The 23,113-nt window shown below is 37.7% G+C and overlaps 2 protein-coding genes across 6 annotated transcripts in view; both read left to right on the top strand.

Annotated features, from left to right (window-relative positions):
- The window catches only part of MARK3 (microtubule affinity regulating kinase 3), a 95,803-nt gene extending 75,672 nt beyond the window's left edge, over positions 1–20,131 (top strand). For 2 of the 5 annotated variants that reach the window (XM_042475792.1, XM_042475810.1), the window contains 5 exons: positions 1,490–1,593; positions 7,190–7,447; positions 11,163–11,189; positions 15,733–15,777; positions 19,545–20,131. In XM_042475792.1, coding sequence (XP_042331726.1) covers positions 1,490–1,593; positions 7,190–7,447; positions 11,163–11,189; positions 15,733–15,777; positions 19,545–19,890 — 780 coding nt within the window. In that variant the 3' untranslated portion in view covers positions 19,891–20,131. The remainder of the gene's footprint in view (positions 1–1,489; positions 1,594–7,189; positions 7,448–11,162; positions 11,190–15,732; positions 15,778–19,544) is intronic. The other 3 variants (XM_042475801.1, XM_042475817.1, XM_042475825.1) reach the window with 3 other exon arrangements.
- LOC121934963 (cytochrome c oxidase assembly factor 8) overlaps positions 1–23,113 on the top strand; it is a 723,331-nt gene that overhangs the window by 420,284 nt on the left and 279,934 nt on the right. The gene's annotated exons all lie outside the window — the stretch shown is intronic.

Below are 23,113 nucleotides of genomic sequence, written 5' to 3' on the forward strand. Positions count from 1 at the left end.
AACCCTGTGAAATTTCATGGGATTGCCATGTCAACAGAACAGGCTTTTGCAGGTGCCATATTGCAGGGAATAAAAATGCTTCCTTGCTTAAATTATTTTCCTCCTTATAAACACTTAATCACCATCTGCCATGTGTCAGATTTAGCTTGTTTCCTTTCCACATTTTTTTATGCACATTAATCTCCAGACTCTTTTAAATAATTATTTCAGTATTTGTTATATCACTTATCAGCATGGTGTTGTGGTTTGAGCATTGGACTATGATTCTGGAGACCAGGGTTTGTCACACACTCTCAGCCTCAGAAGGAGACAAAGGCAAGCCCCCTTTGAACGAATCTTGCCAAGAGAAACCTGTGATAGGTTTGCCTTAGGGTCACCATAAGTTGGAAACTGCTTGGAAGACACACAACAACAAAATAATGGAAATAAATCTTCATGGAGTTCCCTCAAGATAATTGAAAATGGTGTCCCTGTTTGTGTTCACAAAATATGTCTGTCATTGTATCTCATAATCTGTCTGTTCTTATCAAAGTGTTTCCTTAGAATAGAACTTAACTAGATTTCCATTAAAACAGTCCTTCCAATATTTCCTTACCAGTTTTGACTTAGATATCTCATCCTCCTTGTATTGCTTTGAGTTTATAGTGGGTGGAGTTGCTTGTTGCTTACTGGTAATTTAGCCCATTCTTGCTTTTTTTGTACTATTCAAGAAAGAGATAAATTGCAAAACTTTTCATTTTTCTTTGTTCCTGAATACTTAGGGGCATGTTTATTTGATTTGACCATATGCTTTGTCTACTTTCAGTGCCTCTCATACTTTTAAAAATCATTCTGTTATCTGCTAGCTCTTCTGTCGTTCCTGGAAAATTGATCAGTGGCTTGGGCCTATCTCCACGCTCTTTCTCTATAAAGACAGAGGCAAAGTAATTATTTAACTTTCATTGTGCTCCTGCCCCCCAAATAAAATGTAATTTTTTAAAGTGGGCTTATACTTACCTTTTCCTCTGTATGTCTTCTTCTGCTCTTCTACCTTTTCTATTTTCATTTTTTCCTATTTTAACTGTATTTTTCTTTGCAGCCTTGGTTATTTTGTGTTGAAAAGTGTGGGATATGTTTTTTTTTACTTCGTATATTTAATAAAGTTTTTAAGGGTTTATCACAGTCTCTACTAGTCTTCTGAATTATGTTCTTGTCAAAAACTTGATTAGAAAAGAGATTAATCTGTTATTCTGGAAGAACCATAAATGTTTTAAACTAAATTGCAAAATTTAGTTTTGAGCACAATCTTTGGTTTCCATATGGCAGAAAGATGGTTTTAGCCCAAGGAATGTAGTGTTCTTATGACTGAACATATTTAATTAAGTTCATAATGAACAGTAGCAGAATCTTGAACATTAGCAAGCATTGTAAGATTTGTATTTTAGGGTAAGCTGCAGTACATAAGTTAATAGGACCTAGACATTAACAGATGTGTTCCCTTTCATTGTAGAACAATACTGCACCTGGAGCAATGACACGACGAAATACATATGTCTGTAGTGAAAGAACAACTACAGACAGACACTCAGTCATTCAAAATGGCAAGGAAAGCAGGTAAGCATTTTCTGAAAGGAAAAAAAGGTCATATAAATAATTGTATTCTTCAGGTTGCCATTGTAACAGTGAAAGGATATAGATGTTTTTCACTCTCTAAAGATATCTTTTTAGCATAAGCTGTGGTACATGATGGAATTTCTCACTAGGTAAGTCTCAGTTTGCCATCTTTAGATATAGAGAGTGTGGCAGTTCAACAATAATTTAAATATTTCTAGTTTTAATGAGAATACAGTGCAACTGCATATCTACTCAGAGATAGTGGGAGTTCAAGTTATATTAAACTGATACAGGATTACAACGCTAAGCACATGCTTAATGGTTCTTCTCGGCTAAAATGAATAGGACCTACAAAGTGCATAGGACTAGGTTATGCCCATGATTCGGTAGAGGGATAGTGTCAAAAAGTTTTATCACAGGCAAAGCCAAGTACTCATATTAAGGAAAATAAAATGTGATGCTGTATGTAATATGCTGAAGCCATGCAGCACACAGAAGCAAAATGAATAAAATTGTATATTTCATTCCTAAAAGGGCTCCAATCATTGCACATTTGAAATACATCAACTGTTTGTCAGAGGCAGGTGTTCTTCTTGTGTGTGAGGGTTCTCTATGCTGAAAGACCAACAAGTATCTTACATCTCCATGTGCCAAATGAATTCCTACAGTAAGAGAGTGGGATATGATTATGTAAGGTATTTTTTTGCCTCTTAGAGTAAATATGTTGGGTATACAGAACACCTGTGTGCTGCCAGTTTATCACATATGAATGCCACTTTTGCTTTCGTTCTGCCATATTTTCCATAAATATTTAATTTTTTTTTTTATTTTGACCTTTAGGAGCTACAGATACTTATTTTTTGGCTAAACGTTGTCCTAAATGTGCTGAGACTGTGGTCCAAAACTATTAATCTACCTCCTCCCCAAATGTGATATTGTATTAATTACTGTTGGAGACTTCTGTAAAACAAACCTCTTGCCATCAGCCATTTCCTCCAGTTTCTGCTGTATACTGTTGGCATTCTGTTGTGGAAGCCAAATCTATTTATTCACATTTATGCATGGCAGGGGGTTGGACTGGATGGTCCTAGTGGTCTCTTCCAACTCTATAATTCTATGATTTCATTTCTCTGTCACCTTTCTTCCGGAAATGGACCCAAGTCATCTCACAGATAATATGGCTAACCCCATATTGCAGCCAATCTCTCATTTTAGGATCATTTGCTTCTGCCTTCCCAGTTTTGAAAAAAGAAGCATTTTGCTAAGCTACAAGAGGTATGATGGAGAGTGAAGGAGCATTATGAGTAAGAACAGAGTTAGTTCCTTTTCCTATTTATATAATCTGCAGGTTGACTCCCACTGAGATCTTAATCCAAGTTTTTTCAGCCTAATGCACCTTTTCCTCATGGGCAACAACTCTAGCACCCCACAATGTATATTTCTTGATATTAGATATACTGTTCTCTGCAAATTGAAAATAACTAATCTCGGACGCTGCTCCCTTTGCATCTTGGGATCAGCAGCCAAAAAACCTCTTGTCCATGTCAGCCTTGCGGCAAAGGCCAGTGCAGACAAGACACTTCTTGGTCACCGCTCGGCAACTGCTTGGTTGCTGTTCTCAAGGTGACTAGTTGCAAAGAGGAAAGATTCTCAATCCGGTATATGTGTAGAGGATTTACAGAAGCCACATGCTTTGGACTGAAGACTAGCTTGGATGGAGAAAGGGAGAGACTTTAACTTCAGAAGCCATTCTAAGGTGAAGATCTCTTTCCAAGAATCAGTCTCAGATACTCATCTCTTTCCTTCCCCAGAGACATGTCTTCTCCACACAGCTTCAAACGTCCTCCCCCTCCACAGACAAACATTGTTTCTTCTGTTACCTCTTCTTTCACCCTGTCTGATTAAAGAAAACAGGACCAGTGGTGCAATTCCAACTTGCCAGCCAAGACCCAGCAAAGCTGACAATTCTCATGCAGGGTCCCAGATTTGGAAAACCTTTTTTGTCACTGCTTCTCCCCTGTTGCCACATGCTCTAACTCAAGTCAAGTCAATCTGTTCCAAAATGGCACTACCGTGAGCCACAAAACTGATTCCCTGCACCTAAGCCTTCTGAGAGTTTCCCAAGCACCACTACTAGCGAAAGATTATGGGAGTGAGCTTGCACAGGCAGGCACAAAACAGGAGACATCACCACAGAAAACAATCAGCAAGGCAGTGCAGTGGTTTTAAGGGGGCCCTGAAAAGAAGTTTCATGCAACTCCCATCCCCACCGTGCTCCTAAAGGTCACTGGTTCCCGTTGTCTTTCTTTCACCAGTACTTTATCTGAAGGCCTCCCAGCTGCCCCCCTTTTCCCTCACTGTCCCCCAGATTTTTCCAGTGCCCCCAGGGGGGACTTACCACCCACTTTGTGGGATTCACTGCACTGTAAGAACTCGTTTTCTTTCATTAGACATGTATTGTACCATTACCACATTATAACACTTTAGTGTATCAGAACTGGACTCTAGTGCACAAAAGCTTATGCCATCATAAATTTCATAGGCCTAAATTCAGTTGTTAGTTCCAGCTAGAGTAGAATCAGTGGACTTTGCACATGTTTTGACTTAACAGATGCCCATTGATTCATTGGAAATAACAATTGGATTTATTTCAAAATGTGTCACAAAATACTGTTTGGAAGCAAGATAAGGTCTCGGCCCAAACTGAATACACTTATTGATGATTGTACAAGCAGAAGAAATAAGGTTTGATTCTGATAAATAATACTGCTAAGTATTAGGAAGGCTTTCAGATAACCTTTTGTTGCAGTGCTGTTTTGTATCTCCAGTGGTGATGATCCTTTATCCTTAAGCCTCACTCAGATTTTGTTAGTTTGGGGAGTCTTTGCTTATTTTGAGTACATGCGCTTATATGTCACCACATACCAAGCTTTCAGTTCATACACTGAGCATGTGAAAAACAATAATCATAACTGATTGAATAAGAACATTCTAAGGCCTTAAAAATGTAGACAATTGTTATAGACTGCAATGCCATCTTTTAAATACAGTACTTTTAAAGACAGTGCCTTAAAACAGTGTATCTGTGCTGCTTTTTGCTTCCTGTGGGATTTCAAGCTGACACCAGATAGAAAATGGTTTGGTATGGTTTTAATTACTATGTATTTTCACTAAATAAGTCTGCAAAGTCTAGGTTTGGGGTATCTGATTTAGATAGTATGGGAGTCCCTGTTTGACATAAAGTAAATCCAGAGAGAGAGGCCACAAATGTCAATAGGAATAGTTTTTAAATTTGGATGTGCACATATGTGTACACAACCATTTGAGCAAGAAACTAACATAACAACCTGAGATAAATGCTCTCATTTAATTTAACTAGATCCTGTCCCTAGTTTACTCAGGTTTCTTGTCCAAGCTGGACTTTGGTTTCCATGGCCCAGCTGTCTCTATCAGTTCTCCAGTTCCAACAGATTTAACTCTTTCTTTTCTTTTGGTTTGCTACCTTCCTTCCTTCCTTCTTAATGTTTGTGCTTCTTGGCTTTTGTATCTTTTCTGTCTGCACCTCCATTCACCAAAAAGATAATTTCTTGTTTTTCCCTTGCCAGTTTTTTTCCCCTTGAGTTAAACTCTTTTTGTCTGCTTGTTAAATTTTGTAGCCCAGTGTGCTTTCTTTGCTGAGCATATGTTGCTCCATTCCCAAAGCTAAACTTTTTGACCTTGGTAATCCAACAAACATTTTGATTCCTAAACTATATTAACCTTTAAACTGAAGTTTTCACAAAAACTAAGAATTGGATCTTACTTTATTCTAACATAAAACAAATTAAATACAAAATGGAGGTGAGATGTGTTCCTTAACCGTCACAGTAACCAATATGAAATGCCTGATATAAGTGGAAGATAGTCATCCAGCATTTCAGTGAGGCTTGAGCATACATGTTTTTCCCATGGGGGGGGGGGTGTCTGGAACAGATCCCCTGGATAAGGGAAGGGCCACTGTATACATAAAGAGTGAGACATACCTCTGTTATGCAAATTAACCCTCAAACTTCCTCTGAAGAAACTTGCCAAGAAAACCCAATGATAGGGTCGCCTTAGGGTCTCCATAGGTTGGAAACAACTTGAAGGCAGACAATGACTAAAATACCCTGTTATAATAACAAAAAAACAAGAGAAGGAAGAAGCAGTAACTGAGATGTAGGTCAACTTTTTCATTCATAAGATTCCTGTTTGTACCCTGATTTCTCAGGTGAAGACAAACTTCTGGCTAATAATAATAATATAATAATAATAAAATTTTATTTGTATACCGCTATTCCTGGGTAGATAATAGCGGTTCACAACATACAAAAACAATACAGTGAAATAACAACATATATCCCCAGTAACATCCAACAATCTTCCCGCACCAATTAAAACTTCAGAATACAACCTAAAACATTACATCATAAAACCATTTATGGCTAAGACTTTGAAGAACTTCTGCCAGTGAGAATACACAGTACCAGACTTGACAAACATGTTCATCATTAATACTTCTGTAACTAGCAAGACAAATAGTTGTCCACAAACCTTAACTCTTGATGGATTTAATTCTGATGGACTATTCAGCCATAATGGAGGATTCGTATGGGAGGAAAGGTGTTTGTTTTTTACTAAAGAGTAGTCGGCAAGTTTGTCATTGGTCCATCATACTATTCTTTTTGCCTCTGCCCAAACCCAACCCTCTCACAGCCAGACTGAAACGTTCGTTTATGCAGCTAGCCCTGATACAGTTTATACTGCATCCTCCACCAGTGTTCGGCTGCGACATCAGAAGTCGATGTCCATGTCAGCCTCTATGCATGCGAAGATGATGTTACCTCCAGTAAACAATGGCACAGATAACCTCAGGTCTATGTAAGAAGTGGTGACACTAACTAGTATCTGCTGCTGCTTAACTCCGTGCTACAGAACTTTTAGTCCTAGATAATGCTAGAGGTTACCTGTGAGGTGTGTTTGCCTCCTATTTTTGTTGTTTATATTTGTCTTGTGGTCCAGGTTGTCTGTGATGTGATCCCTTCTTAATAAACTACTTGAGTATTCCTTGCTTCTTTAGTGTTGCCAGAAATCCTCCTATGCTACCATATAGTGATGGTCCAGAAAATATTAGAATTGATATTTTTAAAAGACTGTCTTTCTGTAAGGCAATCTGACTATTTTTTCTCTGCAAAAATATTTACAGATTATTAACACAAGGAGAAAGTGTAGGAAAGGACAATTCTTACATTCACATTAAAAGAAAAAAGTAGCATTTGATCCCTTTCCTTTCTTGCAATAGTGTTTTCATTTTTTTAAAAAATGAAATCTGTTTATGCTGAGCTTTTCTCCTAAATACACAGATTTTTAGATTAACCTTTGTGCTTATAATGCATTTTTGTTTAATAGTTATGAATTATTTATATTTTAAAATAATGCTCCCTCTAAATTGTAATCTGTAATCCTTTTTGTACGGTATTGTAGAGATCCATCATGCTGTGTAAAATGTATTGTTTCATCTTGAAGAGAATTGAATTTCTGCATGTAAAGGTTTTAACTCATCCCAATATTCTTTTAGTGCTATTACCGATCAGAAGACACCTGTTGCTTCAACTCACAGTATCAGTAGTGCAACAACACCTGACCGCATACACTTCCCAAGACGATCTACCAATCGTAGCACTTTCCATGGCCAGATTAGAGAACGGCGTACTGCCACTTACAACGGACCCCCTGCATCGCCCAGTCTCTCTCACGAAGCAACACCACTCTCACAGACACGAAGTAGGGGCTCCACTAACTTGTTCAGTAAATTGACTTCAAAGCTAACAAGAAGGTATGTATTTTTAAAAATAAAAAAATCACAGAATTTTGCCTAGGGCAGACATTCTCACTATCAAGGAATCTAACCAGGTTGAGTATTAAAGTTAGGTACTTATCATCTCAGCCTAACAAAATAGAGAAGGCAGATACATGAATAGGAAGTGTGGTAGCCTGTCTCTCCAATCTGCGAATGCACTGTTTAAATGGGCAATAGAGTAGGATTTGACCCTGCAAAAAAGACCCTGATTTGCATAGTTAAACTATGAAAATACTCAAATTAACAGAGCAAGACTATAGAAACTATTTTAAAATAGACCATCATTTTGTCAGTAATTTAGGACAAAAGTACTGAGGTTCAGTGGCCTTCTATAATGCTAAGTAAGGCAATCAATCAGTGACTTAACTTTTAAACTAGGAATCTTTTTGGTGGAGTTCTGTTTCAGCCTCATGCAGCAAGCAAACTTTTTTTCTCTTTCTCTCTGTGACTTACCCTAATAAAGCTTTGGGCAAGGTGTGGCCCAGGGACCACATGCAGCCCCTAAGGATGTTTTTGTGGCTGTCAACACCTCCAGAATCTCTAGTCTAAAAAGGAAGGTGAATTGCTGCTCCTGGAAGCTTGCTCCTGTACTGTTTAACATTTAAAACAAAAAACCAACACCACAAATTCCAGACACCTTGTGAGTTTTTGCTTTATTTTTGGGTAGTCCAGGGGGACTGGGATATAAAAATTGCCCCCCTCCCATTGCACTTGCAGTTACCCATGCCTGCTGAACACCTCAGGAATCTTGATAATTTGAAAGCTATGTCAGAAGCTTTCACCGCTATAGAATACACCAGGAGCAGAGTTTGCATGTACCCTGCCTTATAGAAGATAGTCCTCTTACTGGAAGGGCTGCCTTAGAATCCTGAGAATGGGGAAGAGCCTTGAAACTATCCATCAGTAGTTAGCAATAACTTGAAAAGCAGAATGAGCACAAGCACTTTGCTCCCTTTTTTCAGTGTTTGCCACTATAAATCTATTACATTTGTATTCAGTATATTAAATAAAAGTAATTATTTCTAAACTGGCACCCAGGCATATAAGTAGTATAAGACAAATGTGCAAAACTTTCTTCTTTCTTTTGGATATTGCATTTCCTCTTTTTTGGTAGTGGATAAATGGCTGCCCAAACCAGGAGCTTCAAAACCCATAGAAAAGTACATCTTTGTTATCATGTGACACCTATAATGTGCACAAAATACCAGCTTTAGAATAGTTGTTGTGATTTGGTGTGAAAAAGCTCAAGGGGCAGAACCAGACAGACAGTGTAAGCTTTGTTCATCATTGAGCCTGATGCTCTTGAAATGAGAAACTGGAAAAATGTACATACTCATTCCATTTATTCCTTAATGGTGGGGTTCCATGTTAAAATTGCACTCAGTGGACATGGCAAAGTCAGGAATTGCCTGGCAGGCATTCCACTTACTTAAAACAGTGTTCATTACAGTAAACCCTCCATCAGCTTATGTTACCAGGCAGGGCACCAGGGGATGTAGCTTGACCAAAAACATTGGGATTTGAATACAGGGAATCCTGGTTTCAGTCCTGAGCATCTAGCTAAAAACAGTATCAAGAAGTAGCACTTGAAGAACAGTAGGTTAAGTACTTGGATAGGAGCGGCACATCAGAGGGGACAGTGCTGATCTCTGTGTTTGTTGAGGCTCAGTTTTAACTCAGAAAAAAATACCTGGAAGACACAACTAGTACAGTAGTTTTGATCAACCTTTGGGGTATATTTTCCATAGCCCATTGCAGTTTTGTCGCCTTGATATTTTAATATATCCATACCATATTAGTCATTGTTTACATTCCAAAGACCTCACAACTCATGGAAATCCAGCATGTTTGTCTACATCTGGTGAATGGGATGGGAGCAGCATCCCATGCATCTGGATGGGAAATCTGGACACAGCACAGATTAAATGAAACTAGAGACGTGTAGATATGGTCATTGACTGCCCTTCTTGGCTTCAGTGGCTTTCCAAAGCACCAGCAACCTGACTTTTTAGAAGGAACTTTTGTTTTCCTAAGGGGATTGAATACTTATAAGGTAGGTTCCTTTCAAAGATATAGCAGTTAGTCTGTAGAATCAGTATGTAGAGAGATTTTGTAGCACCTTTGAGACTAACTGAAATAAAGAAGTTGGTAGTGTGAACTTTTATAGATTTCAGTCTGCTTTGTCAGATGTTCCTGTCATATGGGAAGGTGGAGGGAATTTGTAGGAGGCCTGTAGCGAGTATAGATAACATTTCAGTTCACTTTGAGGCTCCTAGGGTGAGGATTAGGTGTGTTAATTTATTGGCATACTTTCCACATTGAGTAAGCTATTCCTTTGCATCAATAGTCCTTCGGAGCAGGAAACATATTTGTAGACATTCATTTGTTACACAGTTATGTGCTGAAGTGTTCATAGTTTGATTTCCAAAACGACATTCCATAAATCAGGTGGAAATTTTTTATACAGTTGTTCTTTTCTAGGAGCTTCCAAGTGCTCTAAAAAGGAATAGCTTTCCCCCTTCTTATCAAAGGCCTTGCAGGCCTACTTTCCAGTATGCACTGTTTTGGCCAGTAATCGGCAAGTGGCCAAAATACCAACTTTGTACCTCAGAGTGCAGCAATTTTATGCTCGATACACAAACAGGTGAAAATTTATTTTTATTTATCATTTATGCTTTAATTGATTTGCTCTATTTGTACTGTGCCCCAATAACAAGATAGGTATTAGACTTAAAATATTGGTGATTTTTGTCCTTGGAAAACAGGAAGGGAAAAGAGCAGGACATAGGTTGGAGTTGGACAGAGACTTCCAATTCTTTTTTCTAGAAGATGATAGTTTCTTCTAGATTCCAGAAGAAGTGTTACATGAACTTTTTCCCTTTTGGAACCCCCAGGGCTTTAGTAGGCATTTGGATGGGCATTTGCCCATGATTAGAAGCTGATTTTTTTTCTTCTTGCCAGTCTCCAGTGGTGCCTCAAATATTCTCTGAGGGTCAAAGGACCCTTTGAAGTGAGGGGAAGCTCATGGACGACCAGGCAGTTTGCAGAAGATGCCATTGCCCAGGTTTTTTGCAGAACTCTACCCATGTCACAAGCCAGGCCATTCAGGACGATCCCTCAGTCCATAGGGAACACTTGTGAGGAGGGGCAAATCTTCCACTCACCTTCCTCTTCATCTGGATATCTCAGTCCCATCTATTTCTTATAAGACGCCCTCAAATCATCCAGATTATATCTGCTTCTTACAAAGCGTAATTGATCTTCATATAATTACCAGTATGTAGAGAGATCTTGTAGCACCTTTGAGACTAACTGAAAGAAAGAAATTGGCAGTATGAGCTTTCGTAGACTTCAGTCTACTTCCTCAGATGTTTTTGTTGGAACGTAAGCCAGGGACACGCATATATATGCCATAGGTATGTGAGAATGTCAGTATTTAGAATTCCCAGCTGTGCAGGGGAGGGGCTGGCTCACCCATTTAAGCAATACTGAGAGCACTTTGGGGAGGAAATTATCAAAGGCACTTCCATTCTAATAACCATTTTTTATTTCCAGAGTGAATTTAAAACTGTTGCTTTCACGTTTCATTAAGCTAGTCTTATCATCCTGTGTCTCACATGTTGAATGGATTTTCAATTCATTTTATATCAACACATTTTGTTAATTATTATTTTGGCTTAATTTCTTTTAGAAACATGTCATTCAGGTTTATCAAAAGGTAGGATATTTATATTTTAAGAACCAGCTCTTGCAATTAACATTGAATTTGGCTTTCTAGCCTTGGTTTTTCTTTAAAATAAAAATTGAAACAAAACTAAACTTTCTGCTGAAAACTAAATACTTTTCACATACCCAAGATAAGAAGAAAAATTATTGACTAATAATAATCCCTGTGGATCTTCTGGTACCTGAATAATGAGATGCAAAGCATGCCTGTGCACTTTACTTACTTTGATAGTACCCAAAATAATTTTGTTCTTTATACTAATACACTTAGCATGCGTATGGTTGAAGAATGATATGTTTAGTAATACCAATTAAAAGTGTAATACTGCTTGCTTATCAGTTTTAATTTTTTTTAAAGAGCCTTGTCACTTTATTTACTGTTGGTAATAATATATTTGGAACCCAGATGAGTGTTTTTTGCTTTTAAAAATATTCAAACAGTACACTGAATATTGATATTGATAATAGAACAGTATGCAGCTTTCCTGATAGCAATCTTGTTTGAATAAAATCTTCATCATTTTGAATTGGAGATGGAATCTTTCTCAGCTATTTGACAGAGAAATAAATATTTTAAAAGGTAATATTTGAAGTAGGGACCTCCACCTCTCTCTCTCTCTCTCTCTCTCTCTCTCTCTCTCTCTCTCTCTGTCTTTCTGTCTGTCTGTGGGAGAAGTACAGTAAGTCTCCAGTTAATAAATAACTGCCAGCTGTATGAGTGGGTCAGATATTCATGGGTCAGTATAATAGTAATTTTCCCCCAAAGTTCAAAAAATCAGTAAATTGCAAAACATTTTAAAGCCACATAGATTCATAGTTTTTTCTACTCTGGGGAAAAATAAGATATCCCATGTGTTTGGATTCAGTTAATGTTTGTTGGTCCAGAGTTTCTTTCACAAAGTTGCTCCAGTTAGGGGGTAAATTATATTTTTATTTATATTTATAAAAATATAAATATGTTGGGGTCACTTTGTTTACTTCCCTCCAACCGGTGATCGACTCTGATTTTTGGACTTCTGGTTTCTATATAATGCCCCTCCTCTGAGAATTTCCACTACCATTTTCATGAACCTCAAAGGTCTGCATGGGTGTTTCTTGGAATGCATATAAGGGTGCCCACATTGACTGTTGTTTTCACCTCTTGGGGCTCTGAGATGGAGTGACTAAGTTCCGTTTGTGGTGCATCTGACTTAAAATACTATTGTTCCCTAAGTGATCTGAAATAAAATATGATCTTTTGCATCTTGGCATAGATCTTTTGTTGCAGATTCTAAACAAATGTTTTGATTTGGAATACTACTTTAAAACAATAAAATGCAACGTGCCAAATGTTGTTGTTAAAGTATTAAGTTCTCTGTAGTAATCTTAGGGCCAAAACAGACAGGCACGAAGGGGTAGCTTGATGCCGCCCCTTTGAGCACTGTGTTGTGGCTTCGGCAACTTCACACCATGCTCCCAAACCAGTGGTTTGCAGCTTAAAAAGAAGCAGCAGAAAGCTGCTCCTTTTAAGTCAACAAAAAGCCAGCTTTCCCGCTGCTTCTTTGTGGTGCTCCTGTGGCATGTGCTGTCTAAATGCCATGCTGCCAGGGCTCAGCAAAGCCGCCCACCATGTGGTTGGGTGGACGGCTTCACAGTGGCATGGGGGCAGGCATCATCTAAACAACATGTCCCCAAGCTGCAGCAGAGGGGCTGTCTGTTTTGCCCCTTAGTGAATCAACAGTTTTGCCTTTGTTTCCTTGTAAAACTTTTGATTACATGAGTTAATGTAAACATTTTGGGTTCCTATATTAGATTGTTTGTAGTACAGATTTTATCAGTTTAGGGCATTGGTCCCCAAACTTTTTCCAGCTACCACCCCATTTCCTGGTGAAACATCAGGAAGAAAATCTTCTAGAACATGGCCACATAGCCCGAAAAACCCACAAAAAATCCTATTTCATCCTTCTTAGACTAGATGAGACACTTCCAGAGGTCGAGACATTATGCTCAGTTACAGAATTTGCAGTAAATTGGACTGTCAGATAGAATCATAGATCCATAGAGAATGGAAGAGACTGCAGGGAAATTATAGCTAAAGCGCTACTTGAGTCATCTAGGTCTTTGAACAAAAACTTCAAAGAAGGAGAGTTGGTCCTCTGAGGCAGTCCATTCTGTCATGCAGCTCCTACGGTCAATATATTTTCCCAAATGTTTAGGCAGAATCTTTTTTCTTGTACTTTAAATCCATTAGTAGAAAGTAAGCTTTCTAAATGGCAGTCCTTTGAGTATTTAAATATAGCTATCATATCACCTCTCAATCTTCTCTTCCCCAAGCTAAACATATCTAACTGCCAAAGGCATTCCTCAGAGTTCTGTGTCCAGAGTTTTTACAGTCTTGGGCACTCTCCTCTGGCCATGTTTCAGGTTGTTAATAACCTTGAACTGTGGTGCATAGCACAGTAGCATTGTTACCTGAATAGTATTTTCTTGCAGAATGCACTGGCTTTTTTGTCTGCCTTATCACACTGTTGACTCATGTTTAGCTTGAAAGGGTTATTCATATATATAATATATAATGCTCAAAAATATTTTTATAGTCAAACACACACTGAAACAATCATTGTTTAAAAGTAGCAAAAGAGCAACAGTAAACAAAACTGCAAAATAGTAAGAACAATAAACAAAAAGTCCTATTATCTAAAGGTTTACTGAAAGAGAAGTCTCCATATTATTCTAACATATTAAAATTAGTATCCTAAATTAGTTTGACAAGATGTAATATATCTCATTCTAGTTATTCAGTATTTCAACACTGTATTATGTGTTAACATTATGTATTATGTATTGCTTTTTTTTCATTTTAACATATACATATGTAATTGTATAGGTATATAATCAGCCTTATCCTCTGATTTAATTAGCTCAAATGAAATGCAGACACATTTATGTTGTCCTGGTGTGTTAATTCTATCCTATCAGAATAACTGGTAACCAAATCTTGAGTCTCTTGAAAGTAATCTGTCCTCCTGGGTCCCTTATGCCTATTTTACCAGTTTAAGATTTGCTCAGACCTTTTTTGGCCCATTACTCACTCTAGCTTGTGCATTTCTTCCCATTTACTTAAAAGATTAAAACATGTTGGCATCTTACTGAGATAAACTCAAATTCTCTTAACTCAGAAACAGTTAAACAGAGAAAGAAATGGATTGTAGGGGTAAGAGAGTATCTTCAACATTTCTTGTCTTCAACCATATAAATATAAATATCCCCTGCCCTATATCTGAAGATACTTTCATGCAGATCTCTACTTTTCTCAAAGACAGTATGACAGTATGTCAAGCAAATTCAACCAGTGTTGCGTTCCATTAGTGTTCAGTACTTTGCTATGTGGATGTTTAGTATCCATTTAATTGTACTGCTGAATTTTCTTGTTCTGAAGCATCAGACTTTACATTATTTCGAAGATCTGAATCTTCTACTGGTCAAAAAATTCCTTCCAGGTTTGGCACACATTATTGAATAAGGAAAAGAACAGAAAACTACAAAAAGAAATGGTATATTTCTCACAAGTTGTGGTTTAATTCAGAATTATCTGCCATGGATGCATTGCTGGGATTAGCTGATCAAATTCAAGCTAATTCAAGTTGTACAGAGGGCTACAAGGGCAGCACTGAACTTGAATATTCTGCGCAAAACTTTCCATTCCCAAAGTGCCTTCTCTTTAACCTTTCTCAACAAACCAAAATCGTAAGATGAAGCTGACCTAGCAGTGAAAGGAGAGGATTTCTCCCTATTCTGTTGGCTAATTTAATTTTAGAGATTTGGAATATGTCCAGGTTTTCATGAACATGGTGTTCTTGAACTACTTGTTGGGAAATGAATGGTATTCTTCTTTCACACCCAGTTTGTTTCCAAGTTGTCCTTTTACCCCACCCTGTAGCAGTTGAAGTGTTTCTTACACTGTTTCTTATAAAGGGTTCTTTTAAAGGGTTTATCCTCAACAGGTAAAACTGAGGGATGATAAGTGACTGGAGTTACATATAATGAACCATCTTGTTAATATCTGGGAAGCTGTGAATTATATTTATTAGTTGATTATAAGATTGATTCATTTATATATCAGAGGAAAGATGAAAGCCTAGTAATTGTGACATGAACTTTAACTAGTGCTACCTAGAGTAAAAATGAATTTTTAGTTCTTTCAATTTATGCTTTCCTAACAGATGCCTGTGAAATGACTTTCCTATGAGCAGTGTTCCACTGTTGCAAATCCTTTGTCAGTAGACTCCTTTGGAGGGTTACACATAGATTTCTTCTTTAATATCTATATATAGTTTTAACAGTAAGCATTTGAGGCTTCCAAATATATTTTATTTGGGCAAAGGCATGTTGAATATCTTCAGTCTACATACTGTTTCAGTTTTTAAAGCCAACAATTGCAGTTAATACTGAGTGAGATGTCACTGTGCAGTGTGCTGCCAACCTTATTCATGCTAGTGTAAGATTTGTCTTTTCTTTCCTGCTTTTCTCTGTGCTTCGGCATTGTTTTCATTGAGGCTCCCAACTGAATATGAGAGGAACGGGAGATATGAGGGCTCAAGGTGAGGGAAATTATTTTTTGCTTCTAATGTTAAATGTAGATTGAGTTTAACTCTTTCTCCTCTCCTTCAAATGGCATAGGCAGTAGTATACTGGTGATGGTGTTCTTAGCTTAGCAAATACATAAAACCAAGAATACCTCCCATCTACAGAGCTGTGATTAAACTACTTAAATTACATGATTCTGACTTCTCATGTGTACATACACACAGTTCTGATTCTTTGTAAAAATATAATACTTGCTTGTGGCTGATAGAGCCAGCAGATTCCTAGACTACCATAGAAGCCTTCACTATTTAATCAAAAATCATAAAGGAACTTTATTTCTTTGTCAGATATGAAAAATATATGCATTAACTCTCAAATTTCAATTTCCGGGAGATGGCATCTTTTGCTTTCAGTTATCTACCATATTGTAACACAAGTTCCAGTTTCATGTAACAAAGAATTAATCACAGAAATGTCAGTAAGAGAATCTTGGTTTTGTAAGTAGTGAGCTCATTTGCCATAGAAATTCTAGGATTTCACGGAATTATAATTTTTTTATTTCATATATATATATATATATATATATATATATATATATATATATATAATTTTTTAAAGAGAGTTGGATTTCTAAATTAAGTACATCATCTCTCTTGAACACCACATGAAAAAATATATTTCTGGAAGATTTTTGAAGCTGTTAATAACTGATTTCATCCAGAAAGCTAAATGCTATCACATAACTCTTTTCTCCAAGAGAAAAATACAATTTTGAGATTACTGGTTTTCAAAAAACAGAGTCACTAATTCATTGTTTGAAGTAGAAGAGCAGTAAGAAATTCTAGATATGTCTGTGACTTCCTTTCATTTCTTCTAAAAACATAGGATTGGGATGGGGATCTGTGGCTTCCGTTCCTGTACTTAATATAAACTTAAGTATGTTTTCTGCCAGAAGGCTGTGGTCCAGAGAACAGCAAGTGGAATCCATTCCATAGGCCAGGGGTAGGCAACCTTTTTGAGCCAGGGGCTGGGTTGCTGTCCCTCAGACAACTCAGGGGCCGAAGCCGGGGGGTGGAGCTTCCACCCTCCGGGGGTGGGGCTGCACACCAAGGGCGGAGCTTCCACCCTCCGGGGCGGAGCTGCACACCAGGGGCGGAGCTTCCACCTAAGCCCCGTGGGGGGAGGAGGCGTGTGCCCGCCCTCTCCTCCTCAGTCCCTTTCTGGCCAAACATCCCCAACCTGCATTCCAAAACACACACAACAGCACATTTGTGCATTTCACATGACTTTACTTAATGTGGCCTCTTGCATATTTCAGAGGCTTATTCCATAACCAAACCCTTTGGGTTTAACACTTAGCATGGTTTAACATGGCTATGCATATTGAACATGTCAAGGTGGTTTCACCGTTCTTGCACCAAGTGTACTTCTCAGAAGTGTGTACTTGGTCAAGGGACTTTGGTTTTTCTTCACTGCCCATGAGTTTGTAAAAATCACAGCAATTTACATTGGCCTTGCCTCAAAGGCTTTCTGTTATCAATATCACCATTAAAGAACCAAAAACACACAGAAAAGGCACTTTGGAAAGTCACACTCTCTTGGCTTCAGAAACAGTGCGTCCATGTCTCTCAAGCTGACTCATATCATCATCATCATCATCACCACCACCACCACCACCACACTATCACTGTCAAAACAAGGGAGACTTGTTAGCATTAAAAGCACCCAAAACACACTTTGGAAGGTGACTCTCACTCGGTTTAAGAAACAGTGCCTGCATGCCTCTCAAGCTGACTCATATCATCATCATCACACTATCATTGTCAAAACAAGGGAGACTTGTTAGCACTTAAAGCACACAAAATAAAAAATTTAAAAAACCTCCTCCTTCTTCTCCAGACCCCTCCTCTTCCTTCTCCTCTTCCTCCTTCTTCTCCCCCCCCCTCCTCTTCCTTCTCCTCCTCCTTCTCTTCCCCCTCCTCCTCTTCCTCCTTCTTCTCCTCCTCCCTCCTCCATGCGCCGCGCGGCCTGGGGGCGGGGCGGAGGAGGCAGAGGAGAAGGAGGTGGGCTGCACGGGGAGGGTGACGCGGAGCTTCCCCCTTTGCCTCCTCTGCCCCAGGCCGCGCGGCCCTCCTCTCCTTCCTCCGCGCGGTGCAGGAGGAGGAGGGCAGTGCGGTCGCACGGTCGTGCGGCCCAGGAGGAGGTGGAGGTGGTGGCGGCGGCAGGACTGGGCTGGGGCCGGTCCTGCCGCCTCCACGGGCCGGGGGTTGCCAAACCCTGCCATAGGCACTGATGTGGCCTCACTTGCTTTATTCACTGAATCACAGCCATGGTGTTTGATTGTACTAGTTATAATAGCGAGTTGAAAATAATTGATCTTTTTGTTATGAATGTCATCTAGTTTTTTCTGGTTATCGATATTAGAATAAATGTCTTGTTAACCTCGGGATTCCTCCTCAAGCTTAACCGTTAACTAGCAGTTTTATGCATTCGTCCTGACTACTTAATGAAAAAGTTAAAAAAATTTAAATCTTCCACTTTGTAGGTAAATCAGATTGAATGTCTGAGTCATAGGCACAATCTTCATGTGCGTCCAATAAAGTTAGAGAACAAAGGAAGTTCCAAATTTTTTGTGGAGGGTTGTAACACATCTAGTGATTTTAGTGGTGAATGTACTGTACCCTGTGTTTTGAATACCTCATTCACTGGGGACTTGTGGGATTCTTTGTTTTGAAACCCTAATGCCAGAGTCAAATTTGAGTCTGCATTTGGTGTATTATGCAAGTTTGGCATATTTCTTCAATAAATATACAGTAATATTACAGGATAGGTAAGGAGAACTGTTTGACCCCTCATGAGCAGTGGTGCATTTCAGTAATTTTAAGCCATGTTCTCAGGTCAGGGGAACTATAAGTAGCCATATATATTGCTTCAATAATGAAATACACACCATTTGTTTCTCCTCCCCTACCACCGATTACATCCCATACTTTATAGTTGCTTTTACATGTGTGATACATTAGAGCAGAGAGGGAATAGCCTATTTGCAAATCCTGAATTTAAAAAAGAAATATTCTTAGCCTGTGCAATTTCACATCTTAAATTTACTTGAATGATAGCACTGATACAACTGCAGAAACGGGTTGTTCCTGTTACTCTAATGCTAATTAGCATCACTTTTTGTAGAAAGTGAAGTTAAAAATATTACAATTAGCATCTGTAACCATGTATATTTCCCTCTATTGTCCCCTGACAGTAAAATGCTTTTTAATAATAATAAAAATAAAATAAGGTTGTGATAGTAAACATTGTCACTTGCTGACCCAAATTTGCTGCTATCTCCGTTATACATAGCTCTGGGATTTGGGATCCTTGATTCTATTCTCATGGTCTAGTCTTGGCTGCACCACTTGCCATATGGTTGAGACATGGCTTTTATGGGAAAATAGCAATGAAGGCTGGAAAATTATTAGGCATCATGTCTCCCACCCTTGTATTCCACAGTTCACCCACACAGAGCTGCTTTCTGAGGGTAGAACTGATCCTTGGGGTTGGGTGACTCATTTGCATATAACATCTAATTAGCTTTAGTTTTATAAGAATTTTTCTAATTGAGACATCTAAGCACTAATAGGAGCTTTTAATCTCAGCAGGGATTGGTAACAGCCACAGAGAGGACATGTTCTAATAATGCATGCTGCATAGATATTGGCTTTTACTAACATAACTTTCAAGAATACTTGGTTCATCTGCTGAATACTAAAACCTGATTACTTTTCAGTCGTAATGTGTCTGTTGACCAGAAGGATGACAACAAAGAAGCCAAGCCTCGTTCGTTACGATTTACTTGGAGCATGAAAACCACCAGTTCCATGGATCCTAATGACATGATGAGGGAAATTAGTAAGGTCCTGAATGCCAACAACTGCGACTATGAACAGAGGGAGCGTTTCTTGCTTTTCTGTGTCCATGGGGATGGTCATGCAGAGAATCTTGTTCAATGGGAGATGGAGGTGTGTAAGCTGCCAAGACTGTCACTGAATGGAGTCCGCTTTAAACGGATATCGGGAACATCAATAGCATTTAAAAACATTGCTTCCAAAATTGCCAACGAGTTAAAGCTGTAATGAGAAGAGCAATCAAGTTTGTAAATTTAAAGTAGCAATTTCAAGGTGTTTTTTTTTTTTTTTTTTTTGAGAACATCAATGGAAATGTATAGAATAATATTTAGGGCAATAATTTCTGCATCTTCTGAATCATGATATTAAAGCAAACAAACAGTTGAGTCAAGCTGCTGAGCTGGGAAGGGAGAGTTGGACTTTTTTTTTATAAGTGCACTACAGCATTAAAGTTGCCTACTATGTAAAATATTATTTCCTTCTGCTTTATTTCCAGTCTTGGCGAACAGTCTGAAACACACAATATATACATTTGAATATTCCTCCTGTTTGTATGGATGTGTGAATGTACAGTATGTGTGTATAATTATAATATAAAAGTATTATATGTAAACAATTCATTTATACCATCAGAGCTGTACCAGTACCTCTGTTGAGGCCAATTTTGGTGCTAAAATTGAAATGGCCAAGGTGAAAACACTTGAAAATAATTGACTAGTTAACCAGTAAATACAGGATTTGCAATTCACTGCATTTTTTCTTTTTTAGGTGTTGCATTCTTTCTCCCACCTATTTATTATTATTTAAGTGTGAAATCAAATTAAAACTACACATTTGTGATAACTAAAATTGTGAGGACATGCTTCAAGTTTTTCTTTTTCCTTGCTGAGCAGAAGTTTTAATGTTTTATCCTTTTGATCTTTTAATGTCAAGATTTTATATTTTTATTTTTCAGCCTTGTTCTCGATTTAGCTTCTGTTCACTTCACTAGAGCAGGTGCAGGGAAAGTTTCTGAAGGATTGTACCCTTTGCTGGTAGCCTACAGAACTGAAGTGATTTCTGGACTTACCTTTTCATACTTTATGCTGTGGTGGAAATATGCCTTTAACTTGAAACTGATAAATCATCTCCCTTGTTAATGGTATTCTCTGTGTGACAGAAGTTCCTGTAGCAAAAAAGATGAACAGATAACCCAAAAGGGAAGATATGTGAGAGAATTCTTGAATTCCAGTTAATGATAAATTCTACTCAGAATTGTTCTATGACTTAAAAATTCTGTCCTAGCCATTGATGCTGACAGTCCATTAAACATCAAGGGAAAAATATTTTTGGCACTTTATGCAAAAATGTAAAGGAGAGGGAAACACTGTTCAGTTTTTACGTTCCATAGTAGGCTTCTTTAGGGCTCCCCTGATTTTTAATTCCCATCACCCCTACCCAAATGCCATGTTGATTGACATGATGGAATTTGGTTGCAGTGAATACATCACGAGGGTTCTGGATTGGAGATGTTGTTAGAACAAGGTCTTAACAGTAGCCAAAATTGTCAAAATGATGATTGGTGGCCTAAATTGTACCAGTCTACTAGTGCAGCTGTTGAGTAATACATCCATGCCTCTAAAGATTATGTCCCTAAAGACAAAAAAATATTGAAAAGGAAATGCCTTATGAGTCCCCAACCTGCACTATCACAACACTGCTTGGAATGGATTGCCTTGATAGCTAAACTGTAAAGATGCTGCATGCATGCACACACTAAGAAGCTCAGTGTTTACAACTATAAACAATTCTGCAGTTATAATTCATTTTCTTGAAAATGTGGGAATTTTGTAGAACTTCACACATAATTTCTTTAGTCATGTTGGAACAAGGATGATAAAGGTCTTCCATATTAGCTATCATGCTGAGTATAGAGATCTGATCACTAAACACTCCACTTTCTCAGCTTTTGATTGTACTTAACCAAAGACTTTCAGACTTTTTTTGCAGTAATGATTGGTAGGAATGTTATTGATTTTAAAAAAATGTCTTGCTAGAGTTAACTAGTTCTTGCTTTGCAGGCTATCATTTCCAGTGTATTTGCAAGTGCATAACTGTATAATTTCTCTTTAACCACTTGCCTTTTTGAGAATCCAAAACTAATCCATCTTTTCTCAGATCTTCAGAGAGCTCTCCTAGTGATTCCTACTGGATATGTTTTATTTGAAGCAACCCATAAGAAAATCACATTATTCCTGCTGATTGGGTCAGTGTTTTCCAGGAGTTAGGCTTGATATGGGTTTAAAAGGCTTACATTGTTTTATGTGATTTCATTTGATTTAGCACTTATGCCCATTATGTAGCAAAGAAGACTTTGATTTAAAAAGAACTATTTCAACTAACGTACAGTGAATTGCATCATATATATTTTTCGTCTGGATGTATCAACTTGTTTTTGACCCAAGATATTAATACAGAATATTTCAGATCAGTTTTCACTTCTGTGTAATGTCTCCTTGATATTTGGTAACTCGTTATACTAGTTAAAGGATCATCTCAATTATAGAACAGTATAAAATGTTTGGGTTTGGTTTTTTAAAGACATAGCCACATTCTGTATAGATATCTAATGAAGGGAAATGTTTGATATTGGCTCTAATCAGTACCAGTTATTTTATTTTGTTAAAGCAATAAACAATATTTCAGGATGCTTCTTTAAAATCTCAGGTGAGTATCCAGCTGTCCTCTATTTAATAATTTAGACACGTATTTACTGTATTGTAGCTATACAAGATGACAGATCAAAATGTGTTGTAGAGGCCTATAAGATCTGGTCCTTTAATTGGTGCCCTGAAGAGAAACAGACCAAAGGCAAGAAATGTTGAAATAACTTGATAATTTTAATTCTCCTAGAAGATGTTGAATGAGCTTTTGCCATATTTAACTGTGATGTCATTTCTGAGAAATATAACTATGCTATGACCATCTACTGCCACATGCAAGGTTCAGTAGATTGGGACATCATCTATTGTCAGGGCTGTTTTGCTGCAGTGGTTTTGGAGACAGCAACTTGCAACTTTCTCCCAAACTCACATGTTCTTCAAAACCTTTCTGAGGCGACCACAGTAATTTTTAATCCTAACTCCTACAGCTTTTGTTGGAAATACAGTACCATTTTCTCTTTACTTTTCCTCTCCTGACTACAAACATGCTGGGCTTTTTTAAAACAAATAATTCTAAGCAATTTTTTCTTTAACAATCAATGGCTTTACAAATAGTAGTGTAGTGTAGTGAATTTTATGAATTTCTCCCAGTGTTTCAGCATGAACAAATTTACTTGTGTTTTTTAAAGATAATCCAAGCTCTGCTCAAAAACATTTTGAAAGTTCAACTTCATTATTATTATTATTATTATTATTATTATTATTATTATTATTATTATTATTATTATTATTATTATTATTTATGTTCT

This window comes from Sceloporus undulatus, chromosome 1 (genome assembly GCF_019175285.1).
Source record: "Sceloporus undulatus isolate JIND9_A2432 ecotype Alabama chromosome 1, SceUnd_v1.1, whole genome shotgun sequence".
Taxonomy (NCBI): domain Eukaryota; kingdom Metazoa; phylum Chordata; class Lepidosauria; order Squamata; family Phrynosomatidae; genus Sceloporus; species Sceloporus undulatus.